General features: G+C 41.0%; 4 protein-coding genes and 1 long non-coding RNA gene across 14 annotated transcripts in view; 1 reads left to right on the top strand and 4 right to left on the bottom strand.

Moving 5' to 3' along the window:
• Window positions 1-2825, bottom strand: part of LOC111619555 — a 48708-nt gene extending 45883 nt beyond the window's left edge. For 7 of the 9 annotated variants that reach the window (XR_002755777.1, XR_002755782.1, XR_002755776.1 and 4 more), the window contains exon 1: window positions 91-221. This is a non-coding gene — a long non-coding RNA (uncharacterized LOC111619555). Of the gene's footprint in view, window positions 1-90; window positions 222-2690 lie in introns of those variants that run through there. The other 2 variants (XR_002755783.1, XR_002755785.1) reach the window with 1 other exon arrangement.
• A 7960-nt stretch (window positions 2826-10785) lies between these two features.
• Window positions 10786-15887, top strand: LOC111619554 (cytochrome b5-like). Of its 2 annotated transcripts, XM_023361306.1 has the most exons (4): window positions 10786-11085; window positions 15224-15399; window positions 15471-15599; window positions 15672-15887. In XM_023361306.1, the coding sequence occupies exons 2-4, from the start codon at window positions 15226-15228 to the stop codon at window positions 15726-15728; spliced, it is 360 nt and encodes a 119-aa protein (XP_023217074.1). In that variant the 5' UTR covers window positions 10786-11085; window positions 15224-15225; the 3' UTR covers window positions 15729-15887. The 2 variants fall into 2 exon arrangements, with proteins under 2 accessions (XP_023217074.1, XP_023217075.1); XM_023361307.1 differs by lacking the exon at window positions 10786-11085 and having other exon boundaries at window positions 15194-15399.
• Window positions 11781-14364, bottom strand: LOC111619550. Its single transcript, XM_023361299.1, has 4 exons — window positions 13509-14364; window positions 12235-12430; window positions 12015-12152; window positions 11781-11940 (listed from the first exon to the last, which is right to left on the bottom strand). The coding sequence occupies exons 1-4, from the start codon at window positions 14207-14209 to the stop codon at window positions 11911-11913; spliced, it is 1065 nt and encodes a 354-aa protein (XP_023217067.1). The 5' UTR covers window positions 14210-14364; the 3' UTR covers window positions 11781-11910.
• LOC111619553 lies at window positions 15840-18389 on the bottom strand. Its single transcript, XM_023361304.1, has 3 exons — window positions 18120-18389; window positions 16671-17021; window positions 15840-16596 (listed from the first exon to the last, which is right to left on the bottom strand). Exons 2-3 carry the CDS (start codon window positions 16982-16984, stop codon window positions 16074-16076), a joined length of 837 nt encoding a protein of 278 aa, XP_023217072.1. The 5' UTR covers window positions 16985-17021; window positions 18120-18389; the 3' UTR covers window positions 15840-16073.
• A 1072-nt stretch (window positions 18390-19461) lies between these two features.
• The window catches only part of LOC111619546 (NADH dehydrogenase [ubiquinone] iron-sulfur protein 6, mitochondrial-like), a 37711-nt gene continuing 34222 nt past the window's right edge, over window positions 19462-22950 (bottom strand). Inside the window, exon 4 of the mRNA XM_023361290.1 lies at window positions 19462-19682. Coding sequence (XP_023217058.1) covers window positions 19620-19682 — 63 coding nt within the window. The 3' untranslated portion in view covers window positions 19462-19619. The remainder of the gene's footprint in view (window positions 19683-22950) is intronic.

The raw sequence follows: 22950 nt of genomic DNA, 5'->3' as shown, positions 1-22950 counted from the left end.
ATATATACAGTACATATCTTATATCTATACATGTATTATATATTTTTGTATAGATAAACGGACGAAATGAATGAAAATACTTCAATTTACCTGATTAAACGTGAATTAACCCGTTATTTTCGAACAAATATCAATGCTTAAGTGTAAATTTGAACACAGTAAGATTAAAACAAAGTCTTTCAATTCTGTCAAACTAAATCTGCGTCATAACTTAATAAAACAGACGAACTATGAATTTTTTCAATGTTGCCAATAGTATTCAGAAAAAAAAATAATTCAGTCGTAATACAAAACTAAATAAAATACTATATTAATTTTTAAAAAATTTTGTTTTTGTGGATAGAAAATATATAAAAATAGTTAATATTCTATCTTATTAATAAAAAGTTTATAATTTTCTTATAGATAAATGCAAAAATCAAAATAGCCGAATTGGCAACGTTACTTTCGTTCTTGTCATGGAAATGCACATTTGTTTTCATTTTGAATATTTTTTTAAAATATTAATTAGCGTGTTATTTAAATAAATAAAGTATAATAACAATTAAAATTCGATTTCTCGTAAATAAATACTTCGTCATTAATGACGAATTACATCATTGAAGGATTCCAATTACGCAGTTTGAGTGCGGTAAAAAAAAAAAACTTTCATTAATAGTAAGTCATATTAAAAATTCGTTTAATCAATAGAAAATAATAATATTACTAATGTTCTTTAAATGTAAATAATTAATCAATTCGATTTTACTATACAAATGAGTTGATTTATTTTATAAGCCAATAATTTTCTTGTATTAAATTTAATACAAGATGGCGACTTAATCGACTACCTTTATCCAAATTACGTAATATCTATATACTTAATTAGCCAAATTATAGCCCGATGAATCTGGCATAATCATTTATTTATTAATTCAGGTTTGGTTTACTGCGTAATTAATAATAAATAAATCGTATTATACGTTTAACAATTAAAATAACACGTTTCTCGAAAATAGCGCAGTAAGCGAAATCTCTATACAGCGTCTACTAATAAACCGCGTTATACCGAAAATACGGTGTATTAAACGAAAATTATCTTAATTTTAATTTCTTTGTGTCAAATATATTATGTTTAACGGCTACATTTACGCGTCGGCAAATAAGTTACATTGAATATTATTTCGAATTTTAATGTGTTAGGTCATCACAGTTAAAGTATCCCCCATTTAACGCTATTTAGAAGGGTATAAATTTAGTTTGAAAACTCGCCACTATGGAAATTGTAGCGCTGCGAGTGGCGAAAGAATTTCTTAATCCCCTTGGCCTTCTGGCGAGATAATTTGTAATTAATCGCTTTATTACTGAAATTTTAAATGGGCGTGTCAAAATATATTTCAAGATTCATTGTAGATTTCTCATTCACGATGATTCAAATTTTTGTGGATCTAAAGTATATAAATATATTATTTTAGTTTAGCAAACTCATAATTATATTGTTATATTAGCACAATTGCATCATTTTCTTCTGTTTATTCAACGTCACGATCCGATTTAACAATATTTAGTATTGTCTTACTTTAACAATAGATAAACATATTTTATATCGTGATAGAGTATGGCCCGGGATTCCGGGATCGAATACGGATGGATTAGGAAATGTTTCGGGGTGATTTGTCCGGAAGTATAGACCCTCCGTCACTCACCTTTCGGCCGCCATTTTGGTTGCTGGCCCTTTCTTTTGGGGCCCGCAACCAAAATGGCGAAACCAAAATGGCGTAACCAAAGTGGCGCAACCAAAACACGTAATTCATTACCAATGTAATGAATTACGTGTATATTTGTATATTTCTTAACGCAATCGATCAAAAATGGCCGCATCATTCTGAAAGATTTCCAAGGATATATTTCAATAAACAATTCACTTGCTACAACTCGTCCCAAAAATTTATAAATAAAATTAAATTCCAGAATAACAAGTAAAAATAAACCTGTCGATCCGTAATATTTATTTCTGGTGTGTGAATAATAATCTAATTTTACTGTACGTTGTTCGTTCGTTGAATAATTATTAAGCAGTGTCGGACATAAAGGTCATTCGAAATAATATAGACCAAGCTCCTATGCTCCTACGACTGGTACCATAATTTGTCTATAAGGTTACATACTTTTGTAGTCTTTGATGTTTGCATTATGACATTATTTACACTCAAAAATAGGACGGAATTTCTTACTATTTTCGTACGAATTGTTGACTTAATTTTGGAATGTTGGAACCGTCGACCTTCCAAATTCATCCGTTGAATTTCGATAAGGTTTTGAGGTCCATTCTTTTCAAATATGGTGTGTTTTTAAGTCTTAAAACCATTAGAGAACCTTTAAATTTATTATTTCCTACAAAGATATTGGTGTCGTTGTCACTACTGCAGGATCTGCGCGATATATTATATGTGGTCGGGCGTTTATATAATTGCACATATGCACCGGATTTGCACGTATGCTTAGAGCCTCGCGTTATGGATCGTTAGGTTAAGGCCTAGTAGTTTTAAGGTATCGCCATCCTTTCTTATTTGCTGAAGGAAAGGGTTTGATATACTCTAGAACCACAACAAGTCTAAGCCCAGTCTGCAGCTTACTTTTTAATAAACTATAAAGTCGAACCTCCTATCTTTATACGGCGGCCATTTTTTTTTTTTTTTTTAGTTTATTACCTTTATTCTTTCTGTCGTCCAATTTTATGCGACCCACAGCGATAAAACCACCGAACACCGGTCGCGGGTTCACACCCGACCGACTCGTTCCCGAAAAACTCCACGTGACCAAGGTTCTAGCTTCTAAAACGGAACCATTTCCCGTACAGAGTCTTCCCAGGAGTCGCCTGAATTATTACTTAATCTTTATAATTGCTATTTTCTCTCGGAAGATGGCACCACGTTGACATTACCCATTGGATTTTTGTCGAAGAAAATAATTTTATGTTAAATTAAATAAATAAATAAAAAATATTTTTATTTTCCAAAATTCGTTCTTTAAAGACTATATATTATAGAATATTTTTGAAAAAAAAAATATATATATATTATTTAATCCCGTTTACAGATGTCTCTGTAAGCGCTGAATCGCATACTGACGTCATTATTCGCACTCACATACTGACGTCATTATTCCGACTCGTCGCAACGGGCTTTTCCCATCCGCCGAATACGTGAAAAAGTGCGAGGCCCTAAGTTGTAGACTCGGAACGCGAGGCCCTAAGCCAAAGCGCGTTCAGCTCGCGTTTAATACGTCATTTCGCTGCAAAAACGTAGGAATGACGTCAAACTGACGTAATAGTGGGCAGCATCCTCCCACTAGAGGTCTCAGACACATAAACGCTTCCTTGTTCCTGCATTCCTGTAATAGCCACGAGCCTAGCGCCGAATGTGGCGTTATAAACGGGTTTTTGCGTTATAAAAAGGGCCTAGTTCGTGCTAAATTCGTTTATATGCGAGGAATTAAACTGTTCTAAACTTGTTAAAGTATTCACAGGTGCCGATCCAAGATGGTGGTGAAGGATTCCAATTACGCAGTTTGAGTGCGGTAAAAAAAAAAACTTTCATTAATAGTAAGTCATATTAAAAATTCGTTTAATCAATAGAAAATAATAATATTACTAATGTTCTTTAAATGTAAATAANCATTCCTGTAATAGCCACGAGCCTAGCGCCGAATGTGGCGTTATAAACGGGTTTTTGCGTTATAAAAAGGGCCTAGTTCGTGCTAAATTCGTTTATATGCGAGGAATTAAACTGTTCTAAACTTGTTAAAGTATTCACAGGTGCCGATCCAAGATGGTGGATGAATTAGTAGCTTTGCTCGTATTTAACGCAAAGCACGGTTTAATTACGCAAATTCTCTATTTCAGGGGATTCTCCTCTCCTCTTTTTATCGTTTCTTTTTACGAATTAAGCAACTTCAATGTGCTTGATATACAGCCAAACCGCGATATAACGTCACCCTCGCGAAACGGCGATGAATACTTGCAGACATTCATACGTAATTCTTATTGTTTAAGGCTGTTTAATTTAACGAAACACTCGATTTAGCGCCAATTTCTGAACAGCTGTTAGCGCTAAATCGAAGTTTGAATGAATATATACCCAAGTTTTATCAAGTTTTTTTTACTCGTACGTTTTTTTTAATTGGGTTATGGCTTTAACCCCGTGTACCTACGATTTTTATAACCTCGATTTAGCGTCGTTATTTATCCACCTCCGAAATTGGCACTAAATCGAAGTACCTGAAACAAATGGCAATTACGTATAGCGATAATTAGTATACAGTAGCGTTATTCGAGGAAATCCCGTGTTTACGACGACGCTATATCGAGGTTTAACTGCTTTCAACTTCAATTATAAAAAAAATTTGTTGGGGTGGGATGCTTCTCTGTCTAGCGAGAAAGTAACGAGGAAAAGATTGATTTACAGGGGCTACGTGAAGTACAGTATTTAGGAATTTAATTCTAATTAATTTAAATTACATTTAGACGTAGTTAAATATAATCAAGAATTTTGAATTATTTATTAGATTTAATTGTTAATTGTTAGATTTAATTGTCATTAATTTAATTATTTAAAAAAAACTGTGGGAAAGCGGAAGAAGATGGAAGGATGCTGTAAATGCAGGGAGATGATTATGATGATGACGTATTTTGAATATTAGAATGAAGATGTCGTAACAATATTGTTTTATTTTAATAAAATGCGATGTTTTTAAACGTATTTTAAGCTATTTTTCGGATTTTATTCGTGGAAAAATGCAAAAATTCGTTAATTAAATCCAAATTCTTGATGGTCTTCGCGGTTTCTAAGTATAAATTTAACAATTAATGTCAAAAAAAAGTGTTATATCATTCTAAAGTGACGTAATTTTGGATCATTAGCGCGTTAATTACTTTAATTACTTCCTCGTGCAGATGTTTAAACTTTTGTGTGTTTAAAATTGAACTTTTGGAAATAACTAAGAAGAAGGTCGCTTCCTTTCTTCTTAAACCTTATTTTATTTTGAAAATGGCCTGAAATATATTCTAAGTGACTACACAATGACAGAGGAAAAGAAATTACACGTCCAATTGTTCAATTCTAACTCGTTTTAGTAGACAGGTCTAAATCCTGCAACCTCTTCTAGAGATTATAAGATTTAGAAGACAAATTTAAACAATCGTTTCGATATAAACTGTCGTCCGCAGTGTCTTCTAAACAATACTTAGATGCAAACAATCGTCCGTAGTGTCCTGTAAGGATCATTTAGGTGTAAACAATTGTTCTTAGTGTCTTCTAAACAACCACTTAGATGTAATTAATTGCCTATAGTGTCTTCTAAACAACCACTTAGATGTAATTAATTGCCTATAGTGTCTTCTAAAAGAGAATTTAGGTGTAAACAATCGTCTGTAGTGTCTTCTAAGGGAGGATTTAGGTGTAAACAATTTTTTAGAAGACACTACAGACGATTGTTTACACCTAAATCCTCTTTTAGAAGACACTATAGGCAATTAATTACATCTAAGTGGTTGTTTAGAAGACACTATAGGCAATTAATTACATCTAAGTGGTTGTTTAGAAGACACTAAGAACAATTGTTTACATCGAAATGATCCTTAGAGGACACTACGGACGATTGTTTGTATCTAAGTATTGTTTAGAAGACACTGCGGGCGACAGTTATATCTAAACGTCTGTAGTTTCTTCTTAAGGAGGATTTATGTGTAAACAATCGTCTGTAGTGTCTTCTAAAGGAGGATTTAGGTGTAAACAATCGTCTAAAGTGTCTTCTAAATGGTTGTTTAGAAGTTACGTTGTACCGTTTATGAAGGTGACGCAATTTACGATTGCTGTATATCGAGGTTTAACAGGAGATGGCAAGAGAGGTCTTTACTCCGAATGATAAACACGATGTATTTTTTTTCTGGTGTACATTTTCTGGAAGTGATATTCGTCCTTTCAACATGCGAACCAAAGTGTCGAAAGGATGCTTATCTCTTCCAGGAAATCTTCTGCTTTTACCTTTAACCTTATACTGCTTAATTATATTATTTATAACTTAAGGTCCTGTAACCTTTCTATATCGGATTATCTTTACTTTTCCGGCTGTTATTTATGTAACACGGGCAAGTACTGTGATCTTCCGGTGGTTCTTGCAAATCTCCACGTTTTGACACCCGCTGAAAACCCCCTAAAAAAGGAAAAAATTCCGTGCGTATGGGTCACGTCTCGTGGGTTTAACGTGCGAATAATCGGGTAAAAAGTTGCGCAAATTTATTATTTATGTTTAATTAATGGAAACGATAAGGATTACACATATCTAAATAGCATAAGTACGATAAAATCATTTTGTAATACACTTAATTTCGATTGTTATCGTTCGTAAATAACAATTATCTGTGTCATTAGTCGAAGTTACTTATCGTCAACGCATAGATAGGTACGAAGTAGCTTTGTGTCGAGTGTAATCTACTTAAAACGATAAACCGGGGGAATTTTACCGGTTTTATCGAGGTGCCAGTCGGGGTTACTTCTGTATCTTCTCGTAATTAGGGGGGCATTTCGTAATAGAAGACCACGGCTAACCCGTTATCTTCGAATTTCTAGAAAAATCCTCCCTAAAATTTCTCCCGTGTTTAGTGACGTAATTTCCAAAGGGTAGTGACGAAACAGAACAATTATCCCGAATGGCACTAAAATCGATTGTTTAAAATAACTGAAAGACGAGCAATTTCTCCCGTCAAACGTGTGCTCTACGAGGACCTCCACAATTCCGGAAGGACCGTACTGTGGCTTTGACACGTGATTATCGAGATGTGGTGGTTAAATTTTTTGCCCGCACCTTGCAGGTGATGGAGAGGGGTTCTTTTTTATGGTCCACTTTCGGGGACTCCATTCTACCGAACTTTTGGGCCTGGAAGTTCTTGCAGGCGCACGAGGTCCTTTGGATCTTGTCGGATGCGAAGTCCAGTTAACGATTCGAGCTTAGGCGTACCAAAGATGTAAAACCACCATTGTAAGTGCTGTACTCGATGGAACGGTTTTATACTGCGTATGGAATTGACCCTCTAGAGACACTGCTTTTGTACAAATTGACTCTGTGAAGACACCTCTTTAGTCTAACACCCGAACACGCAAAAGGAAACCCGTCTAAGACGTCTCCTCGTTAAAACCCTTACTAACATTGACTTCATTAATAAACCGTTACGCTTAATTTTCTATATAAAACGTCATTTTTTGTTACTTTATCCGACCCGAGAAGACGAGGAAACGAGTCCTTGGTACACCGTACCTTGTATACATTCGAGTAAATTATCTACCAACCTTTATCATGTGATTGCAACCGCAACTTTCCGATAATATATATAATATATATTTATTTATGAAATTATACATATTAATCTAGTGATAATTATCGAGATAAACACTTGACCTCCCCGAGATAGTAGTATACATAAACGAATTGTACCGAGAACATTTCTCTCCCCCTTACGAAGTTATTAATTAAGCAATTACTAGGGGAGGATGATTCATTCAAATTGAATCTATCTTATCTAAACACCAGTCTCGTGCTCTCCCAATATGTTTTTAACGATAACTAAATGTGTCACCCGTATACGGCGGACACTAGACATAACCCGTGATACTTTCCTCTTCTCCTGACGATTTTCTCTATATTATTATTCTTATTACTGTGTATTTTTATGGTTACGACCTTGTTTACTACCAGTATTCTACATAGGTCAAAGGTCAAGGCTTCCATTCCTTCTTGTTTTTAAACACCGGACAACTCTCGGAAAAATGATATACAGTCGACCCCCTATAACACTGTTGATTATTCCGTTTTATATGAATTCCGTGTTGTACGAGTCACTTAGATTTTACAAATACGTGTGCCGTTCTGTGCCCGGCTCACGTATTTGTAAAATCTAAGTGACTCGTACAACACGGAATTCATATAAAACGGAATAATCAACAGTGTTATAGGGGGGTCGACTTGTATATTAAGTTAAATATAAGACAGATACCTTTACGTGTATAGGCTGTACTAATTTAGGCTGGTATACATTTAATTTACACCTGAAACCGTGTGTTTCTAAATAATTGTAAACAATAATAATAAGACACGTCATTTCACTAGTTACGATCGTGTTTACACGCGCTCGAAGTGTTTACGTACGAGTTGTTTAAACGAACGAACACGCTAAATAGGAAAATCGACTGGTGACGTCAGACGTCTCGACCCCCCTTCTTATAACCCGTCTTCGTTATTGTCTTATATATCGTACGATTTGTCGTTCGACGCGTGACGTCGCTTAGTGTTTTGAAACACCGGAATCGATTACGTAATAATAGCACGTGCTATTATTGTATTGTTTTTTTAAAAACTTAATACACGTTTACAATTTAAAACAATTGCCAGAAGAATTCCTCCGCGTTAAATCGCGACTTTTTTTGTAGGATTAACTTAGAAATGCGGGTGAATTATTGGCTTAAGATAGATCAAGAACTTCGCCTTTTGATGTTTAGAATAACATTTTACAGATGACATAAAGTTTATAACCTCAAAATAAAGAAAAAAAAATATCATCCTTGTGACGGAATTAGTCACAAGAATGTTTGTCCAGATAAGATTTCTGCATAGTTACGATTCATTAGGAATTACGTGTGATAAACACAGATATCAGACAGGACCGTTACGAAGATAGCGTTATATAGGGTGAGTCTTATAACACAGAGTCCGTTTTATACGAAGTACGGTACGTCATTTGTCTTGCTTATATGGTAGAGAGATGGGTAAATGATACGGCGCTGTGACGTAACTCTGGCTTTACAGTAATTTACTACTCAATATAACGCTACATCCCGATATAACTGTGATAAGGATAAACGTTATAAACCAGTTTAAAAACCCGAATAAAGCGGTATTATTATCGCTTTATGCGGGAAACTGTTTCCTAATTCAATCGATTGTAAACTAAAATTCACAAGTTCAGAAGAAACACGAAATCCGAGTAAAAGTATCTTCACCTCACTTATTAGTGTGACGTAATAAAGCTACGTCATAGTCGGTGTTCGTTTTGAGGTTCTCATACAATTAATACAGTGCGCTCTTGATAATCCGGCACACCCCTTTATAATGTTTCTCTTATTAATTTTTCTTATTTTTTTTATGAATTTATTACATTGAATTTAAACTTACAATTACTGTATCTCTGTGTATAATTTTATACTAACGAAAATATTAAATCTACGTAAATTTACACTCTCAATAATCCGGTAAACCTCTGTATCGAAATAGAAAGATGGCGGAAATGTCACTCAGCACCCTCTTCGGGAAGGCTTTCCATATAATACATCCGCCATATTTAAAAATATATATATAAATAAATTTATATTTGAGAAATTAATTTTATTCGTTTAATATCTAAAGGTGAATTTTAATAAATTGTATAAATTAAATAATAATAATTTTATTAGGAAATTTAAAGTCGCCAGATCGCGATGATCTGGCAACACGGCGTTATTCGATGACGTTAAAATGGAGACAGCGACGAGTGTTGCCAGATCATGGCGATCTTCGTTTTGCAGCCCGACGCATCAGAAAATATAAATTCTTCTAGAAATAAACGAAGTAATTCGAATGACGCGTGATGTAAGGAATGCGTTGACGCGTTATCCTATGGTTTAAAAAATAGGGCGATTGAGAAGGGGCCCCAGTCAATCGCCCTTTTTTACCATAGGATCCCTCTTAATTCAAATTTGCTTGGGCCCCACGAAGCTATAACGCGCCACTGAAAGAATGCTATAATAATAATAATAATACACTCATCCTACCACAAAATTTGCCGTGTAATTGGGAAGAAAAAGAAACGGCGGGTGCAATCTTACGTCATCAAAGATTCGCCCTCCCTCCCGCCATCTTCAGCAATCGTCACGTACAAACAAATTCTTCCCTCCTATATTATGGTGTTCCATTCAATTATTATTGACGTAACACTTGAATGATCCCTTATCGATAATGATGATGCAATCCTTGAAAGTATGTAAATATTTTGCAAGACATGATTTTCTTTTTATCACTTCAGAGTTTTGATCGAATTTCTTCGCCGTCACGCGATAAATTCTGCTTAAAACCGCCCGCGATCCGGCTCAGTGTGTATCAAAAGTCGGTTAACCGCCTCTCGCTAATTCGGCTCGGGCGCCAGATTAGCCGGAATGCCGGATTGCCGAGTGTGCTTGGACCTAAATCCCAGCGACGAATAAAGTCACCTGCCGCCTGTCGTAATTGTCAAGTGGTTTTTGGGCCACTTCATACACTATACTCTCGTTAATTCGACTTACTTTTCAGGTGCCAGATTAACCGGAATGCTGAGCGTGTGTAGACCTAAGGCGATGAATGACGCCACCTGTGCCAACTTTATTGTGAAATTATGTATACAGCGACATACAGTAATTTGAATTCTTTGTTAAATTTAATGTTACAAGTTTACCGTATTTTTATATTTAAAAAAAGACCACGAATAAGAGACAAGCACATTATAACGGAAAGCACGCCGAATAATTGAGGGAATGGAATAGAATGTTTTATTATTATTATTATTATTATTATTATTAATTCCCGCCGCCTTCGAAGCGAGAGCGGCGACAGGCGAGATCCTGGATGCCATTCGCACGGATGAATCGTTTTGCTGTTTATAAATGGAATTTTTTCGCCCGCGGATAAACACCAGTTTGACCTTGACCCCCGAACCCGAATAGATTCGATAAAGCCAATAAGAAACGTTTGCCCGTTGCTAACTCCCCGATAAAGCATTGTTTGTTTACGGGTCGTTATCCCCTTCGGTAAACAAGGAGTCCTCCTGAAGGTCCAGATTATTTTCGGTAACGAACAACACTTAAAAAACAGAAGCGGAGATATACCAGGAATTCGTTCGCTTCCTGTCTCTTCGGCCGTAATCACGCCATACTGATATGACGTCACGCAGGAAGCGATAGCTGCGTAACGTAATCGGCGAGTATATAAACCGAGGCGATCGTAACTTTATTGTATCACTCTGGCAGCGCTCGTTTCAAACAAAAGGTAAGAGAATCGAACCCTTTTTAACGCAGGCATCTCGCTTATTTTAAGATACAAAGGTGACGCCCCGTAAGCGGCGCCATCTTGTCGCGCTAACGAACTCGGAAATCGGAAGTGCGGAGTGGTAAACGGCCGGCGGCACTTGCCAACTGTTTTCTGTAAGGGAATAACCCACCCGGTGTGTATCGAGTGACGTCACCCCCTCGCAGCGGTCCAACATTTAGATTACGGCGCGTCGTCGGAGGTGTCGTAACGCCGTCATCTGTGCGGCCAACGACGCGTTTGGCATCACCCGGCGTTCGTTCACACGAAGATTCTCCGGATTATTTCTCGCGTTCGGACGCACCAGCGACGTCACAGTAAACCCGAGCGATTTGCAACGAGCCGCTTCCGACAAGTTCAAACTCGTCCGGCCCGTCCCGTGCCGGAACGCCGGTGCGGAATTGTTATCATGCCACGTGAAATCGGCGGCACGGAATCACATGACCCGCCTCTCTGCCATTAATCAGTTGAAGTACGATAGGAGGTGTTATCTCTATAAAAATAAAACAGTCAGATAAAGGAAATATAAGCAATACTTTTATCTCAATTGTTTTTATTTCAAACATATCACGACTAATTTAAAACTTTTTTTTTAGCTTCTAAACTTTGCGTTCGAAATGGCAGTCAAAAGCTGTGGCAGTGAACGAAGCGATTCCATTATTATTATTATTATTATTATTTTAACTGTTTGTAACTCCGAGCGGACTCGAGAGGCCATGTTGTTTTTTTAATCACGTGCATAAACTTTTTTTTGTTTTCGTCAGCAGATGGCGTCACGTCGGCGCTTCAGTAGACGTATGTGGTAGTTCGAATCGTCTGGGGGGAAAGAAACAGTTTAGACGGGCGCAATAACGGAGTGTAGAAATACGCTAATAAAGCGTTCAACTCACGTTTTCGGTGGTACCGACGGACGATCGCAGTTCGTCCAGTTCTTTCTGCAGGCAGCGACACTTTTCGCTACAATTCTGTAGGTAGAAGGTTGCCTCCTGCATCTGCTGATTGACGCCATCATAGTTGGAGTGCAGCTCCTGCAAACACAAGCAAGCGTTAGCGGAGAACGGCGAACGCGCAGGCGCCGTCGGAGCGTTCGTAAATCAAGTCGGAACTCACGGTCAGCTGCTTGGCCTGCTTCTTGATCACCTTGAGCAGCTCCTCGTTCTGCCGGTACGTCCCCTCCAGTTGGTAGGCCAATTCGGTCAGATCCGATTGGAATTTACTTCCGGATCCGTAAACGTCACCCTTGACCGCCAATTCGGCTTCGTTCAGGCGCTTGGTCAGCGAGTCAATTTTGGTTTGGAAGTCGTGGCTGTCGGGGATAGAAACATCAAAAAAAAAATACAGTCATTTCTCGCCGCTCGTGTTGGCGCTAAATCCGGGCGTGCCTCAACACCTGCCCCGGGTCACGTGGGTGGAGGAAGGTGACGCCGAAAGTCGTTCAGGTAAAGGATATATCCAGGACGGTTATATATTTATTTTTATTTTTTATTTATTTTTTGACGATTTTGGCACGGCACCAAACTCCAAACCTCTCCAACCAAACACGGAGAAGAAAGCTAATCTTGCCAAAATGGCTAACACCTGATGCGGCAAGGTCGGCTCGGGGTTGACAGTCTCTCTTACGTAACGCCATCTGTTGACGAGTGTCTCATTCGGGTGCGTTAATAAATAAAAAAAGTGTAAAGAACAAACCAATGAAACGAGAGGGTTGAGAGATTTTTTTTTTTGAATTTTTACTCCGTTGGCCAGAAAAAACAACAAACTACATTATTTGTTTTTTCAAAAAGAAAAAAAAATGTTCAGACAACTTGAATTTCTCGAGAGTTTATAACAAGAAAATTTTAAAAACGATTTCGGCGAAGCGTCGGTGGAGCGCAGGTGTCCTTGGACAATTTAGAGCCAACGAGACAGCCGACTTCTGGGCCTCCTAGAAAGACCAAAACAAATCTCTGAGAACATGCGAAAAAAAAAACAAAAAACGCGCGCGCGCGCTCGCACGCGCAGACAAACAAACAAACAAACAAACAAAAACGGACGCGCGCGCGCGCGCGCGCGCACACACACACACACACGAAATTTATCTTGCAAAAAGGCTAAACTCGCGCCGCCGTCTCACTCGAACGGAATTTGGGATATTTTTAACTCCTGGCCCACGTCTCGAGCGGAAATTTCGACTTCCACATACGAGCAAGACTCAGTCGATTGACGCTCAGCCAAACAAATCTTCTCTTCCTTTCCGGTATTCGTTCCTTCCCCCCTCGAAGGTCGCCTTTCCCTCCGGTCTCCCGCGACTTGCTGGGAAGAGTAAATCCGCGAGCGCGACTTTCCCCCCCTCTCATGGTTTTTCTGCCTTTTTTTAACGCGGCCGATACAATAGAAATCCTTACCATTTGTCGGCCCAAACCAAGGAACTGTAGCTGTCCAGCTTGCCAGATTTGAGTTGCCACTCCAGCTCGTCCAGTTCCCTCCAGCGCTTCTTGCTCTTGAGGTCCAACTCGGTCAGATCCGTGGCCGAGGGCGAGCGGTACAAATAGGAGGAGAGTGGCACCCAGTAATCGTCACTCTTCTTGTAGCTCAGGTCGTCCATCGAGTAGCATCTTCGAAGATTCGAGGTCGAACTCGACTTCTTCAGATCGTAGTCGTAATCGAGCAGATCGTAGTAGCCCGGGTAGGACCACTGTTTAGAAGGATAGTAGTGGCTGTAATAGTAGTAAGTGGGATCGCTGTAATAGTAGTAGGACGTGGGCGTGTAGTACTTGTAGGGACGGTAGGAATAGGCGTAGGGAGACAGATAGGACGAGTAGTACGAAGGGTAGTGGAAGGAGTAGTAGGGCATGTCGTAGTAGTAGTAGGTCTTTTTGACCGGTCCCCGCCTGACGCTGGTCGTCGAGGGCCAGTAAAGCTTGGAGGGCGACATGTAGGAGTCGTAGGAACCGTAATAGGGTCGGTTGGAGTCCAGGTGAGCGCGGAAAAGGGCCTGGCGATACTTGCGTTCCACGTCGTCCAGGGCACCCGAGTAGAGTCCGGTGCCGTAGCGATAGTTGTGGTCGTACATCAGGGAAAGGGGTCGTCTCCAGTATCCTGGCATATTGTCGACTCGTAAGCTTTCCTTGGGATATCTCACGCCGCTCGCAAAGTCACCGCCGATCTTATACCCACACTGTGTTAACAGAATTTGGTGCTGGCGTGACGTCAGCCGCAGCTACGTAACCGAGCGGAGGAAACGAATGGGAGGGAATTATATAGGGTCGGATATTTTTGCATTTTGTCACGGCCTTGAGGAAAATCGCTTTCGCCTTGCCAAGAGCGGCGAGCGGATTTTGGGTGGGAAGTGGACAGGAACGATTCAAAATAAACATCGCGCTCTCGCTCCCGCCTGTTTTTGTTGCCGGTTACGCAACAGGCGGCGGGGCACACCCGGTCCGAAAGGACTCTCCGGTACCCCCGCGCAGGGGGGGAGGCGCCGGTGTGGCCGCCGGGGGAGGGTAGGCCCCACCCTCTCCGTCTCTCCGGTCGGCGGAAGGTAACAGGAAACTCTAAAATCGGGAATCGCATTCCAAATTTAGCCTGGAAAAAAAACCCGGTGAAAGTGATTAAGCGAGCGTAAATATTTGTCTAACCGTTTTCAAATGGTATTTTTCGCCACCGACCAATGATCGCCGCACCCGAACGGTGACGTGAGGATTCGGTTTCCACCAATCGGAGGAGGCACTATCGGGTTTCGTCCGCCATCTTGGATGCTGTCACGGTTACCGAAGCGTCCGTATATATCACGCCCTTTAATATTAAAAAGTGCAGCCGGAGAGTAAATCTACCCTTCTGGAAGGGCTCACCGAGAAAGATGGCGGCGGCGGCGGCGTCTATATATGTGTATACATAAATATATATAATAATTTTTCTTTTCTCAAGTTTCCCTTTTATTGTTCGTTACAAAAATTAACGAGAGGTGGCGGTCAACGGGGGGGACATGTCAGAGGTCGCGATCTGAGAAAGGAAGTGGCAGAACGTGTCGGGTTACAAGGAGCGCCCTGCCAAACACTTTCCCAGAACAATGAAAAGCACCTTGGCAAGGACGTTCTCTCTTCCATTGTTTATTTTGCAGTCATGTTACAATTGGAGATCGGAGAGGGACGACCGAACGAGGGATGCGAAAAGACCGATCTGGACGTCACCCCCGGATTTTACCGCCTGGCCGACGTGGCGACGCACTGCGAACCGGACGATTGCTGGGTAATCGTGGGGCACAAGGTGTATGACGTCACTTCATTCTTGTCGGAGGTGAGTACAGGCGGGAAGGGGGACGCTCGCCGTATCCGTCTAACGCCCCTCTCTTCTTTAAACTCACGCAGCATCCCGGAGGATACGAGATAATTATGGAACACGCGGGTCGTGACGCAACTATTGCATTTTATGGAGCGGCACACTGGAAGGAAGCGTTTCGCCAGCTGGACAGGTTTTTGGTGGGTGTTTTAGTAGAGGTGAGTAGTGTTTCCTTTTTTTTTCCTCCCTTTTCGAAATTTCCCGCGTTTTCATCGACTGTTTCTTTGCAGTACGAGCGTCTAAATTTATTCGACGAAGACCCCATGGAGATGGTTTCCGCCCGATGAGCGTATTGCCCATTTCCCACGGCTCAAGAAACGTGTACATAACGTGAAATCTCATTTTAATGTGTTGTTGTTATCTTGGCTCTTTGTACTTTTGTACGACGCGTGTTTACAGAATCGATTATTTTTATATAGAAATCAATAAAGTATATTATTCATTCAGAGCGCCTCTACCGTCGATACCGAACACTAAATTCGAAATGAGGAAAGTTCGTTATTGTTATTATTATTGCTTCGTTAAATCGGGGGATTCCGGTGTTGACTACTTGGACGAGTAAAAGCGATTACGTAACGTGCTGCCGGGTATTAATACTTTGTCGAGGTATTACAAGGCGGCGGAAGGGGGGGTCAAGAAGAATCGGGTTTTCTCACGTCCTCGCTGGATTTCTTCTTTGTGGCCTTCTTCTTCACGGAATTCCTGTGCTTCTTTTTCACCGACTTGTCCGCTCCCCTAGACACCGGGGTGATGGACCTGCTCTTCTGTCCGCGCGCTTTGGTTTCCGGCGTGGAACAGGGACTGGGCGTTTTGCTGACTTCCGGTACGGCCAAACGGTTTGTTTTTCTGCTCAGGGACTCGGACTTCCTTCCCCCCGTCGTCTTTCTGAGGGGGGTGCGGCGTTTGACTCCCGTTTCCTCCGCCTGCTGGTCCAGGGACTGGTTCTCCTCCGCCCCCTCTTCGTCTTCCGCCACCGCCTGCCTGGTAAAGTAGTCGTAGCAGAACTCGTGCGCGTTGTCCCCCAGGTTTTCCTCCCCCCAGTCGTCCGGCACGCGTGCTTTGGCGTACGATCTGACGTTCCACGGCGTGCTGCGCGTCGGCACCTGTCCGTACGACTTGCGCACCTTACGCGCCAGTTTGGCCAACTCTACGTATCTAAAAGGGGTAGAAAACAACGCGCGTGAGTGGGGAGGAAACAATGGTAAACGGCGGACGTGGCGCCCTCTCACCTGGTGAAAATGTCTTCCTCGAATTTGCTGGCGGGTCGACACAAAGTCAGCATCTTCCATTCTATGTCCACTTGGCACATTTCCTGTATGTTTACCTGGCGCATGGAGGCCGGGATGGGGTCCAGAAACGGAAATTCGGGCGAAGTGGAATGTCGTTTAGAGGATCGAGCATTTATCAAGACGTCCTCCTCCTTCGGTTTCTCCGAACGCAGCTTCAAATCCGCCACCTTTAGTAAAGCCGATTCTAATTGGTGGACCGATTTAATTTTGATTCTACTCAGGTCCAGGAAGTTAAGTCTCGTCTCTTCCGCCATTTGTCCGATTAAGGCTAGCGTGACGTAACGGTGCTATCTGTCCGGATAAACGCAACGTTAATTAAACCTCCCTTACTCCCTTTAATTAATAAAGTCGCCAACGTCATCGTGATTAACGTAAACAAGTAGAGAACAGAACTCTTACCAAGGTACCAACTGTTCTCTCGACCGGTAGTACGCGTACCCCTAAGTCTGTACACGGTCGCACGCGAGTGGAATAGGTTGGGAAACGCTGTCGCGTATGAATGGAAAATAATACATAGGGTGGCCCAAAAGTAACTTAACTGTTATAGAAACGAATATGTATTGTAACCCAGAAGTTACTTAACCGCTATAGATAGAAACTAATGTATAGGGTGGTCCAGAAGTCACTTAACCGTTCGTATAAACCAGATACTTTTGCGAATCCGAATAGTAAAACGAATTTAGAGCGATTATTACAAAACTGGTACCGAATTCGGTACGGCTGTTTACGTAATAAGGCGGCAGTTTCGTCTTTACGGCGGTTAACCGACTTTCGGACCGGCGCAATTAGAACCACGACCGACAAGGATTAATGAATAAAAATCACCCGAACCGCACTCGTACTCGGGCAATTGCCACGGGTTCCAAAACTGCAAAAATCGATAAAATATCGTACCGGTTCCGGTACAGCCGGTCGGTAGGTCTGTCAGTCGGTTCGAAATTTTAAAAATATTCGATCGAGAAGCTTTTCAATCGTGTGAAGTCCAAGAAAAAAGTTCGAATTGAACGAAGCTAAATATAAACCCGTGTTTCCCATTATTCGGGAAGTTTACAGCACGGATCGATGGACGGACGGACTGTGACGTTTCTACGACGATTTCTCTTTCGAAACAACAGGAAAAAAAACCCTCTTTACGTAACATCTGATGACGTTTCCACCTACTTATTTTTTCCCCATTTTTCCGTATCGCCATTTCCGGATTTCGCGTATTAAGCACGCAAACACGCGCGCAATTCCTTTAATTCGCTCGAATTAATACGGAGGAAATAAAATAAAAAAAAACGCCTCTTATTAAAACTCCTCGCCCTTTCTCTCTTCCTCGTGCTAAAGATAGAATTAATTTAATTAATCATTTCTGTCGCTTCGTTCCGTTTCGGGATCGAGTCTTACCTGTAAACAGACGACAACTGAATCGTGCATGTTAGGCTTAGAGCGGTCGCAGACGACGAAACGACCTTCGCCGATTGGACGAAACGTCGGCAACGCTTGGCGTCGCCACTACCGGTCGTTACGTGACGTCACTGCAGCAACAATAGTTATAATCGGTTTCCACGGCAACCGCCCGTCCCTGGCGTGCCACTTGCTGCGTACTCCGTGACGGAAATTAGTGCGTTTAAGATATTAAAGCTAAGTTCGAGTTTTCCCGATGCTACGGGCGAGTGCGGGGGAGAATTAAAAAAAAAAAAAAAAACGAGAGAAAAGTCTGCCGGATCGCCGGGTTACTCCTCCGATTCCTCGATTTAGCGTCGCCGTACGTCTGGCGTTAAGTCGAAGAAACTCGAACAACGCCATCTGTTGAAGGACAAGTTCGATTGGGGGATCGAGTCATGTGATTCAGTCACGAGACTTTCTATTAATAAACGACGACCCGTTGGCGCTTTACGGGGGTGGAATTATTCACAACCGCGCTAATTCGAGGTTTGGTAACAAATTATTATTATTATTTGTTTTAATACTAAGGATGAAAACGCTGTAATTTCCTTTCTCGACGTTTTCTTTCTATAAGGTGAGGTTAAACCTCTATATAGCGCTACCCTCCCGAATTTGCTTTGCAAACGGCACCGTCGTCACCAAATCACGTGACTTTCCAAATCCGGTTACGTAATGTACAGTCCGATTGTTAAGACAATTCGATATAGCGCCAGTTTAAGAGGCGAACAAACCACGACGCTAATACAGTTATTATTAATCAGGTAACTTTGTCTAGCGCTACAATCGATTTAATAAATAAAATAGCGGCGCTAAATCGAAACTTTGTGGATCGAACCGGATTGGTGTAATGGGATCGGGTAACCCGACACGCGGGCGGTTTGCCAAAGGGGGCGAGGACTTTCTACGGGGGAAACGACCCCTCGTTTACACGTCAGACACGCGATTAGGAATCTCTCTTCGCGTCCGTCCAGTGCGAGTTTACACTTTCTAAATCGCCATTTTGTTAAGAAAGAAAAGCGAAAGTAAACCGACAACACCAGACACGCGTACGCTTCCTTCCCCCCATAACACTGTTGATTTTTCCGTTTTATATGAATTCCATATTGTACAAGTCACTTAGATTTTACAAATACGTGTGCCGGGCACTGAACGGCTCATTATTTATATAATCTAAGTGACTCGTACAACATGGAATTCATATAAAACGGAAAAATCAACAATGTTATAGGGGGATCGACTGTACAAGGCCCGAGAGCTTAAACGAAAACACCAAAAAATCCAAGAGAGACAATACAAGATGGCGTCGGAAATCTGGTTATTATTAGTCTATTATTATTATTATTATTATTTAATTACAACGCTTACAATAAGTAATCTACAATTTTTGCTTGTTTTTCGGAGGAAGTCGGCATTCGAACCCTCTTCTGATCTTCCTAAATTTAATTCTAGAGGAATATTTTAGTGAGGTTCCTGAAAGAAACGAAGGCCACAGTATCCGCACGCATGATTTCCCGGTTGATCCTGCCAAAAAACCAAAAAACCCGGCATCAATCATCACTTTGACTTTTGGCCAGTTTTTTTCTTTTCCTGACCTTCCCGATGTTTACGCCGTTTTTAAACTTAATTAACAGATAATTATTGATAAGTAAAAAAAAAAAAAAAACACGATAATTGAGTTAATTAAATTTGATTGTAATTAGCCTTTAGTTCGATTTCTTGAGGAATTTTATCGTTAATTTAATAACCTCCGCAGAAGACATAAAAAAAAGTGTCCGCTGTTAGGAGGTTTATCTTGTACGAACAAATGTCTTAGGGGAGGAAAAAAACATATGGTTTCTGTTTAGAGGTGTCCGTTTTTGTCAGGTTATTTTGTAAGCATTCTGTTAAAGAAGTTTGGTCGCCGTTTAGAGGTTATTTTCTGTGCGATTTCGTTCAAAAACGAAAAGAAATGGCCGCCGTTTGGAGGTGTCCGTTATCGGAGGTTCGACCGCATTTACGTTTCCATTCGATCCTTTTATACAAAACGCAATTTTTAAATGAAACTATTCCATTTTCTAGTGAATTTTTCGTCATTAATTTAATAACCTGTCCTAATTATCCTCGCCATTAACTCCATTGCAATTCTCCAAACCGGAAAAAGCCATCTTGCTAAAAATATTTTCTGAAAAGTCAAGCGAAACTGAGGGAAGTTGGACAGGTCTGGCCCGAAGGTAGCCAATGAAAACAGGGATTTTTCTTTAAAAAAAAAAAACCTCCCCAAAAACCTGCTTTACGGCTTATTTCTACGAGATTCCGTCGCCGCACTTTGCAGTGTATTTAAATTTGGACGTAAAGAATGAGCGAAATCATCACAGTTCGAGGTGGCACCCGTCCAACTCCCCCATTGCAATAAACCCGAATGCAAGGATTATTTTGGAATTGAGCGTGGACAAAGCAACGCGTGGGCGATCTGCTTAAGGGATGACACCCGAGGACTTTCTACGAGGAGCGGGGCCATTTAGGTGATGGCGCACGAAGAAAAGCGGAAAAACCTTAGCCCAACAAGTCCAAATCCAAAATTTGGCCGCCGATGAGCGCCCAAATTTTGATGCTGCTAGACTCGCGCGTGCACTTTCAATAACTTTATGGTAGCGGCATCGGAACAGTTCCATAATCTGTCCGAATCCTAAGTGTTTATTGTCTATTATCTTTCTCAATACGTGACTCGTATCGAGAAGGATAAAATGGCGAGAGAAGATACTTGTGAGGATTAAGGACGTGAGGATGTAATGAACAGAGAGGAATGGCTCGAAGATGACGGAAATTTTTGGCTGAAGAGCCCTCGATAAACGAAGAAACCCTAACAAGATTTTAGGACTGGTGGGATAAGGCAATGCAACACACGAACGATCTACCAAGAAGAGGTGCCACTCGAGAAGACTTGTGTGGAAAACTGGCCCCTATTTAGTTGTTGCACGCAAAGAAAACCTATAAAAAGTCACGTGGTGAGGCGCAAACTCTCGGCCTCACCACGTGGTGTTTTCTGCATACACAGAAAGTCCTCTGCTTTGCAGTTTGATGTTAGAAACGTCAAGAAAAACGCTGAAAACTCTACGTCGGTGAAGCGAGAACCCACGACCAGTATTCAGTAGGAAACACGAGAGAGAAGACACCAGTACTAGTCATACACTCAGAATACGAATATATTCACAAATTTTAAGTTAAATATCCCCGTTTTTACAAATTGTCATCAATACTTTTAACGTCGGCGCGAGTAAAACACGACAAATCTGCCAGAAAGCCGAACCTTTGATTTCTTTTTTCGTCAGAGGATTCAAATAACACGTACGAAGCAGAAATAGATTTATAGGACAAAAAAAGGGGGACTTAAAGCCAATTAACGTTATCCGAGACTGAAAAACGAGACAGAAACTACATAAATCGTTAGAAAAGCGCGCCGAAACACCAATTCCCCCTTCGTTTAGCCCCATAAATCAGCAATAAGAGCGAAGATTGCGAATTTCACGATCATTTTTAATTAAAATTAATCTATTTTTGTCCAAGAAATTCTCCTGAAAATCTCGCCCGATCGATTTTCTCCGCCGGTCTGACGCACGATTCGCTTAATGCGGCGCGGGCCACCAATTTGCATAACGTTTCTGGCCGCGAAAAACGACCTTACAGGTGAAATTACTCGACAAGCATTTCTGAATGTCTATTGTTTAAATTATATTTTGCGCCTAAAGGAGGAGGAGGAGGATGCTTCTTACACACACACAGCCAGACTTCGATTTAGCGCCATTGTCTGAGCCCCCAATATAAATCGAAGTGGGCGCTAAACCGAATTACCTCAATAGTTACCAGGCCCCGAAAACTGGTTTCAGAGCGGTTTGCAATGCAAAAATCCCTCATTTAGAAATTCATTCGCCGAAGGAAAGGTTACCATTGTCGAATGCCCTTTTTTTTACTTCACAAGACTGGCACTATATTAAGGTACGACTGCGTTAGAGGCCCATAAATAAGCATTAATTTGGCTTGGTTTGTGCTTGTACGTGGCAAAGCGACACGTGAGCGATCTGCCGGCGGGGGGAGGGGTGCTCCTGGAGGACTTTCTATAGAAAACTGGGCCCTATTTAGGTGTTACTAATGCGAAGAAAAATCCGGGAAACTCCAGGTGGACAGGCGAGGCAAGAAATTAATTTATCAAACTCGCCCGAGAAGGACTAAAATAATGGCACTCGGTAATTCGTTAATTAATTTCGAATTAACGGGAGAATTAGTTGGAGCCAATCTCTAAACGATCCGTTCACAAAAATGGGACGGGCCAAAATCCCAGCTAGATCTCGGTCAAATGACTTTTGGACCACCCCGCACGTGTGACGCGCCGCGCAAGACGAAACCATTTTAGCATATCCAGTATACTTTTATGTCAGTTAGACAACGTTCTTGCACCTTTTTATTTACAAAGCGTATGCGTCACAATGACGTTAAACGGGGGTAAAAAGGTTTTGTGTCATAGAATGTTCCCGGGAGGCACCCCCACCTCGGCAGATCGACCACGTGTCGCGTTGCCGTATACAAACAATCCAATCCAGAACGGCACCACCACGTCACGATTCACAATGGCATAACAATTTCGAGTCCATTTCGTACTTGATGGATTCTCCTAAATGACTTACAAGGATAACAAATGGAAATTTTATATCCATAATCGTTATTAAACGATCAATTTTCTGCACGTAAGTTTATATTTTTCGTCTCACCGTCTCGATCGATACGCGTCGATACAAAAGCAAAATGGATGTTAATT

This window comes from Centruroides sculpturatus, unplaced genomic scaffold, assembly GCF_000671375.1.
Source record: "Centruroides sculpturatus isolate CEXI.00-Female unplaced genomic scaffold, Cexi_2.0 scaffold179, whole genome shotgun sequence".
Lineage (NCBI taxonomy): Eukaryota > Metazoa > Arthropoda > Arachnida > Scorpiones > Buthidae > Centruroides > Centruroides sculpturatus.
This window is presented reverse-complemented; position numbering and strand designations above follow the sequence as displayed.

Coding starts and splice junctions, on each gene's coding strand:
- LOC111619554 (XM_023361306.1), top strand. CDS start 15,226: ATGTTACAATTGGAGATCGGAGAGGGACGACCGAACGAGGGATGCGAA. Junction 15,400..15,470: donor TCACTTCATTCTTGTCGGAG/GTGAGTACAGGC, acceptor AAACTCACGCAG/CATCCCGGAGGATACGAGAT. Junction 15,600..15,671: donor TGGTGGGTGTTTTAGTAGAG/GTGAGTAGTGTT, acceptor GTTTCTTTGCAG/TACGAGCGTCTAAATTTATT.
- LOC111619553 (XM_023361304.1), bottom strand. CDS start 16,984: ATGGCGGAAGAGACGAGACTTAACTTCCTGGACCTGAGTAGAATCAAA. Junction 16,597..16,670: donor GAGGAAGACATTTTCACCAG/GTGAGAGGGCGC, acceptor TACCCCTTTTAG/ATACGTAGAGTTGGCCAAAC.
- LOC111619550 (XM_023361299.1), bottom strand. CDS start 14,209: ATGCCAGGATACTGGAGACGACCCCTTTCCCTGATGTACGACCACAAC. Junction 12,431..13,508: donor TTGGTTTGGGCCGACAAATG/GTAAGGATTTCT, acceptor TATCCCCGACAG/CCACGACTTCCAAACCAAAA. Junction 12,153..12,234: donor AGCAGGCCAAGCAGCTGACC/GTGAGTTCCGAC, acceptor TTGTGTTTGCAG/GAGCTGCACTCCAACTATGA.